At 44.9% G+C, this 7,818-nt stretch overlaps 1 protein-coding gene across 1 annotated transcript; it reads right to left on the reverse strand.

The window, feature by feature from the left end:
• Window positions 1-2,579: 2,579 nt before the first annotated feature.
• AGTR2 (angiotensin II receptor type 2) lies at window positions 2,580-6,068 on the reverse strand. Its single transcript, XM_009287601.2, has 2 exons — window positions 5,947-6,068; window positions 2,580-4,187 (listed from the first exon to the last, which is right to left on the reverse strand). Exon 2 carries the CDS (start codon window positions 4,112-4,114, stop codon window positions 2,996-2,998), a length of 1,119 nt encoding a protein of 372 aa, XP_009285876.1. The 5' UTR covers window positions 4,115-4,187; window positions 5,947-6,068; the 3' UTR covers window positions 2,580-2,995.
• Between the last annotated feature and the right edge of the window lie 1,750 nt (window positions 6,069-7,818).

Raw genomic sequence — 7,818 nt, forward strand, 5'->3', positions numbered from 1 at the left:
TGAGCGGGGCTCCCAGGCTTGCGCACTCTGCCAAAGGGCTGCAGGGCTCCTGTCTTGGACAGGGCTCCCTGTCTTGGACAGGGTGTCTGCATTTTCTAGGAGTGCCTAAGGGAACACAGGGCTTGCAAAGGACAAGGGTGGGAGGGGGAATTGGGGTCTGACAGAGGGAGGCTGTAGCCAATCGTTTGTAAATATCAGCAAAATGTTCTCTTGAAAGGAAAAAAGTACCTTCTAAATTTGCAAGGAAAAAAACCTACTTAAATTTTTGTCCACATTCTTTTGCAGAAAATCCGGAAAAAATAAATGCAACACACTGAAACTATGAAAAAAACCCTACATTTTCCATTAAAAATCCCTGAAAAACCCCATGAGAAACTTGAGCATGATGGAAGAAATTCATAGAGCTCAACGTTATTCAATTTGCTCTAAAAATAAAGCAAAACCCTTGATACAGCACCTCCCCCACTTCCATCTCAGGTTCCTCTCCAGACAGAGTTTTTTGGATGTTTGTTTAACCACGCTACTCAAATTCATGACCTGTTAGAAGTGCAAGCCAAATCTGGCAAACAGAAATATCACACTGCTGAGCTCATGGGGTCACTTGGTTTGTCATTCTTGCAGAATACGACCTTCAGGGTAGACTTCTTTTGAAACTGCATTTTGGAAGAAGGAATTTTGCTCCCCTCTCAGTTTTGCCTCCCATTTAATACTCTTTTTTTGTTTCCCTGTTTCTAGGAGAGTGCAGCTGCCTCAGCCCCGGCAAGCAGTCATTAATCCCTGCCCTCCAGCTGCAGCGGTGGGAGATGCTGCATTGCTGCTCTCTCCTCGGGAAAGCTTTGTACTCATTTTCTCTAGTCTCTCACAGGTGTAAATGCAACTGCAGCTGGATTTCAGATTCCTGTAGTATTTCCCTATCTGCATAGGTCTGCACACACAGAAGGCATGATACTCATTAAAAACTGTTCTTTTTGAGCAGGTCCAAACTGATGTGTCGAAAACGTGCAGTCTGTGCTTACGCCCAGGATGGGTACAGCTGAAGCACAGGTACCACTGGGGTCAGATGGTGTAGTTTAGCTTTTGTTTTGACACTACAAAGATGCCAATTAATAGCACAGTTGTGTTCATTACTGACCTGTATTGCAGCAAAGGTAAAAAGCCTCCAGAACCTCTTATTGCTCCTCTGAGCCTGCCACTTTGAACACCTGGTAATTTTGTTAGTATGGTGATTTGTTTTGCTGTAGCATGACTGCGTTGCTGTGCTCATTGTTAAGCAATTAAGTTTATCCCTCCAGAAATATCCGACGCCCCAGACACTATTAGCTCCTCGAAACATTTTCAGCAAAAACATTCCAGGGGAGACACATTAGCGGCTCTTCCACTTTCTGGGACAAGCATCTCTCCAGCTACATACCCCATTACAGAACACCAGACCAGGACAGAGAGAAGGGGTTATTTGTGGTCAAGCTCCCATTTTACCAAGTTCTGCATAAACATTTCATCTCGCATCACTCTGAGACTGGCACATTTCTTGCATAATCTCATTTTCACAGGCACCAGTGAAGAAACTTACCACCACCCTAACACTGAAGGATGGCTTCTGCTCCAGGTTCCCACAGCTTCCAGGCACCAGCCAGCGTTGGGACTTCTAGGGATGCCAGACTCTTGGTTACCCAACCGGCAGGTATAATTTCTGACCCATGGACCCAAAACTGCTAATGCAACCCTCAAGAGTAACTTGTCAGAGAGAATTCCCTGAAGCTAATGATCTTTCGGTCACCCAGCCTGGGGACAACCTGCTGGCAACTGGGCAAGGTGCTAACAGATCCCTCTTTTAGATTGAGCCTATCAAACATGATCCTTTCTGAAGGGTCCAAAAGGACCAGTATCTCTCCAGCAAAAGAAAATTTCAAATAATCATCAAAAGTGAACTCAAAGTAGAATCACTATTTGCCAAATACTTCCCCCCCCCCCTTTCTTTTATTTACAAATAAGTAAACTCCCATACTGAGATGTGGGTAAGTCTTAGGAGTCACACCATGATTTTGCTTCTGGGTGTCAAGACAGAGTCACTTAGGCTTTCTGTACACAGTACCCCAAAATTACAGTAGTAATCAACATTTAAAATGCAAAAAGTCTAGACAATCAGCAAGTCCTTTCCCCAAAGGCTGCCGGACAGTGCGTGGGACTCAGCATGCCCATGTAGCAGTGGGACATAGCATGTTCAGTTCCTGGGGCATTACTGTCAAAAGTGACCACACTGAATCAAAGCAAAGGACCATCTGGCCTGCAAACCTGTTACCTGCTATGAGAAAGGTATAAAAACATGCATGTGGTTGTACTTTCCCCCAAGAATACTCTCCTGCCTCCAGCAGTTTGCAGAACCATGTCTCCACCCGTTCTCAGGATCCCAGGCCTAAGCAAGCAGGAGGTGTATTTGATGCATTTTACATACGACATCTTTAGCCATATATTTAAAAAAAAATATATATATATATAAAGGTCAAAATATTTTCTGACATCTTTAGCCATATATTTAAAAAAATATATATATATAAAGGTCAAAATATTTTCTTACAGATAGGTACAGAAGAATCTGCACTTCTTTATTTACACACTGTCTAGTGAGAATCCCTTAGAAAATCAGCTTAGGGTGTAATACTCAGCACCTACACAATTGTAGCTATCGTGCAATGGTCCTTTGGTGTATTTTGTCTTTTTGTGTTACACTAAACACTCGCCTGATCTCAGCCACACAAAAGCTGATATTTAAAATGCCATCAGTATATTTATTTGCCAGAATCTTCACTCTATGTAAAACTTGAGTGTTCATTGTGGAAAGGAAGGAAGAATAAATCCCCATGTATGAGAAAAATGGATTCTCCTTCAAAGAGCTGGTGAATGAATGGGCACAAAACAAAGGGAACAGGAGAGAGGAGTGTCACCACTGCAGGGACAGCCAGCTGCACTGACATTGCCCCACATCATGCCCCAGTGCCTACAGCAAGGACCCGGGCTCCCCTTCCCTGCCCACGGGTGTCTCAGCATCTCTGAAGCAGCTCCCTTTCCTCAAAGAAGAGCTCTCTTGATGGCTGTTGAACTGATAAACTCGTCGCTTGAACAAGCGATGGAGCTTCTCCTGGAACTGGTTCCCAATAAAGCAGTACAGCAAAGGGTTGATGCAGCTGTTGGCGAATGCCATGCAGATGCCAAACGGCAGCGCTGTGTCAATGATCCCTGTCACATCACAGTTGTTAATGATGTTCATATGAGCCAAGGCATCCAAAAACGTTAAAATGTGGAATGGGAGCCAGGAAATTAAGAAGGCCACAACAACAGCAGCCACCAGCTTTAGGACTTTGTCCCTCTTCTGCTTGTTTTTCCCAAACTCCTGTGCTTTGAGCAAGTGCCTCCTGATCCAGATGTAGCACGTGGTGATCACTGTCAAGGGGATGAAGAAGCCAAGTGCATTTTTCAGGAAGGCTGTTGCCACAGACCATTTTGCGTAATTCTCATGAGGAAAGGCCATAATGCAAGCATTGACCGCCAAGGTTTCAATGTAGTGAGTGTCACGGAAATAGAAAGTTGGGAGGGAGGACAAACAGGCAAGGCCCCACACAACCAAAGCTATAAAATAAGCTTGTTGTGGAGTTCTTCTTTGAGAGCGAATAGGATGGACAATAGCATGGTACCGGTCCATGCTCATGCACGTAATGAAAAATATACTTGCAAACATGTTCAAGCACAGGACAGAACTGGAGATTTTGCACATGAGAGACCCAAAGAACCAGTTGTACCCCTGCGCGTAGTACGTAGCCCAGAAAGGAAGGGTGGCAAGGCACAACAAATCTGCCATGGCTAGGTTGAAAATGTAGATATTAGCAACTGTTTTGGGGCCACTGTGACGACAAAGCACCACAACCACCACACTGTTACCAACCAAACCCAGAACAAAAACCACAGAGAAGAGTGCTGGAATTAGTGAAAACTGATAATCTGAAGAGGTAAGTGGGCAGGGAGGGGGCGAGTGCAATGCAGCCGATGAGTTTGTCAGTGCTGTATAGAGGACTTGGAGAGTTTCTCTGGTGGTGATGACCAGGGAGTAGTTGCTCTGCATGTTGATGCTGGTGGAAAGGGGAGTTCTGCAGGAAATTCATCTGCTAGCAGCACTTTTCTATCACATCACTCACCTGCAGATCAGAAACCATGTGTTAGACATGCACTCTGCAGCTGTCTTAGCTCTGGAATCACATAGTCACAATAAAATAAAAACCATTTAAAATTATGTCAGTAAGCTGAGTGCTGAAATACCAGGCAACCCCGCTGGACTCCTTTCCTCCACCCCACTGACAGGACACCATTAGCCCTAGGGAGGTCACCGTGTTTTTTAATTAGCCTGGCAGAGAAGCGAGCAGCTGGGTTTTATCTGTGATTACAGATGGTGCTTTCTGTGGCCAGCAGCGCAGAAAGATTATTGACTCAGGAGCTGGAGATACTTCGGGAACTTCTGTGACCAAAGACAGCACCGAAGCTCCTCATGATCCTTTTCTTGGCTTTCTCATACTATTTCCAGCACTCTGTGCAGTTACAATAATGTAGAAAGGCAGCACTCACCAGCGGGGAATCAGGTACTTCACACCTGAGGGTCACCTGGGACTTCACAGGCATGAAAGCAGCCTTTTAAGAAGGCTATTAGGAAAGCAAGCTTTGACTTTTTTTAATTCACAGGGCTGGATAGAAAGACGCTAAAGGGTCTTTGCAAAAATGTCATTTACTGTCAAAGTCCTTCTCAAAGCAAATCTGCATCTCCTGCCCTCATGACAGCTTTTAATCAGAAGAGTAAAAGAAATATTTTCAATGTAGATACAAGCAATAGACAGTCAAGTACTCAGTCCTTGCAGGCATTGGATTTAACAGTAGTATTTGCCATTCATTTAGAAAGATCAAGGCTGGGTTTCAGCAGGGGAAAATGTAGCTACGAAACAGCTGAAATAGGAGAATTAATTGACAGGTCTGTCTTTGTTCCAGTTCAACAGCTCGTGTCTGCACGCTAAGCAGGGCATTTTTCAAACTTTAAGACTTTATAGTCAATAAAGAAGATATCATACCCAAATATTTTATTTTACATAATAGAAAGAGGCAATTCCTTTTTAATTAAGTCCTTATGCCTAAGGCATTTAAGAATTCTCAAGGGGCTCTAAAAACAACAGAAATTTTGACCAAGACAAGACAACTTTAATTCACAGGGCTGGATACAAAGACACTGAAGGGTCTTTGCAAAATGTCATTTACTGTTGGGTAATGATCTCTCATTTAACAGAAGGCAACTGATCATTTCAAACATATTTTTCTGTATTAACAGTTTAGTGTACTGTAGCTTATCATTTGTTCAATGCAAAATATGCAATATGCTACTTTGAATATACTGACAAAAATTTAATTTTAATTATATTATCTCAACAATGAAAATTCAATAGGAGAATATTAATGCACATTTCTGCAGAGTGCGGGTATTTAAAGTCCCAAATACTGGATCACAAGCCCACGTTCTGTAATCAAACAAGTCTTAAACCAGAGGAAAGCTTTTTGTCTGGAGACGACAAAGATTCAGGAGAGGGTCTGGAGCCCCATTTCACCCTTAACTCTTATGTCCTGAACCCCTCACTTTAACCTACAGAAGCTGAAATCTCAGAACTAGTCATAAAGCATTACGTATCTGACTTACTCCTAATAGAGGGACCACACCATAATTAATTTTAGTTACGTTACTGAGAACAAGGTTTCATTGACAAACACGCTGCTCCCCCCTCTGCACATGAACAACTGGTGGCTTAGAATCTGCTTCTAAACTAGTCATTCCTACTATTACTTAAGACACAATGAGGCATTTTATCACAAATCGAATCAAATCAATGGAAATTATGTTCTAACAGTAGATAGAAAACATACCTCTCAAACCTCACATTCATCTGGATGTAGCTCTAGGGTTACACGCTCCTTTTTTCTCTTTTCCTTCTAGCGAGTATCACCACCAGCAATCTGCTCTCTCATATCTTCCGTTTTCCCACTGGGAGACTTTAACCTACATAACTTGAGAACTGAAATATGAACGCCTGCCAGCTTCTTTTCCTTTTGGAAGCAAAACAGTTTGAGAACCCCCCTTTCCAAGGCCATGTGAGCGCATGCAGTAAATCAGGAGAGAGGAATGAGACAACCAAAAAAAGAAGAAAGAAAGCAAGAAAGAAAAAGGAAATTCACACAAATATCTCTGCGGGTTTCTACTGCAGCTTTTGGGCCAGGAGGATACACCCACATGCAACCCCCTTCTGCCCCCCAGGTGTACATGCAGCACGTGCGAGCCTCTGTGCAAGGATTCATGCATCTCTGAGGGCAGAGGGATTCCCATGCACCCTATGGAGCCCCAGCACTTGCTAAGACATTTGTTAGTCCTGGCAGAGCTGACCATGTTGTGAACACACAGAGACAGGAAGCGGAGGAACATCACAGCATTCACACCAGCATTGCCGGTGTAAGGGGGCCGATCCTGTCTCCCAATTAGTAGGACAGGAAAGCCACTGCCCAAGTCCTTGCAAAGACATGCACGCTGCTCGAACTGAGGAGAGCAGCAGGACAAATCCATGTGGCAGAGAGCAGGCTTGGCTGAGATTGCACTGGGGTAGCACACGACTAAAGTGAGCAGATCGGCAAGGCTGCATGCTCACGCCGACTTCCCATTCACACAAAACTGAGTTTTTACATCTGCTTCTTCCTTGCGTCACATGCTCTGCCTGGCCCCAGCCTCCTTTTCCTGGAAGGAGCTCCAAGGGGACTGCTGGAGGATAAGCACTGGGGCAAAGTAAGCATCCATAAGCCTTAAACATTTTGCCCTGATACCCTGAGTGTAATCTCCTGTGCAGCAGCAGCCCATCTACTGGGGACATCTGTGCTGTGCTCCCCAGGCAAGGCTGCATGTGCTAGACGGAAAGCAACCACAGAAGTCCCTGCCAGTGACATGTCCCTTTGCCCCAGCCAGCTGCTGCTGGCTGGCTGTCCATCACCAGCCAGGGCTGGACCCAAGCTCATCCCAGTCTTTGAACACTGGCACAGCCTTGCAGCGAGGGGTGTCCAACCGTGGTGGCTTGAGGGATCCCCGGTGCCTGCTCTTGCTCTGGGACTGTGCAGCACAGCAGAAGCAACAGGCATCACAGGCTCTATAACCAGCTCTGCTTATACCAAGGTGACCCAGAAGAGAGATGGAACAGGGAAAATAGTCTTTTAGCAGCATCTTCAGAGGAACCAAGGGCTGAGCAGGCTGTGGAGAACAAACTCACCTTTCTGCCCGGTTGTGTCTTTGACCCAGAAAGAGCTGCAGAGAGTGCTGGAAAAGCTCATCAGCAAACTCATATACATCCACTGGAGGAAAGCACTACTTCTCAAGGCAGAGAGAGGAGTCCTTGGCAGCTTTTAGCTTTATCTGCCTCATATTAGGAGTCCAGTTCTTGGCATTTTCTGTACAAAAGGAGACTGGGTTATTTAAAGAAGGGGAATCCCACGCAGCATTTCTATTTATCACAGTGCAGCTGATTTACTGCTTCATGGACACAATGACAAAGCAGTCAGTGGTCAGGACTGTCAGGCTGCCAGCACGCAGAGTACCTGTGCTTGGGCCAAACACTGGAAGGGAAAGAAAGCTGAAATAGCTCCATGAAATGACATGCTGAGAGCAGATAAAACAGAAACAGACCCAAACATCACAGGTATCTTGAGGGAGGGTAATACCAAATCACTGCACAGGATGAGAGACCTCATCTGTCCCAAAGG

This window comes from Aptenodytes forsteri, unplaced genomic scaffold, assembly GCF_000699145.1.
Source record: "Aptenodytes forsteri isolate BGI_AS27 unplaced genomic scaffold, ASM69914v1 Scaffold265, whole genome shotgun sequence".
NCBI lineage: Eukaryota > Metazoa > Chordata > Aves > Sphenisciformes > Spheniscidae > Aptenodytes > Aptenodytes forsteri.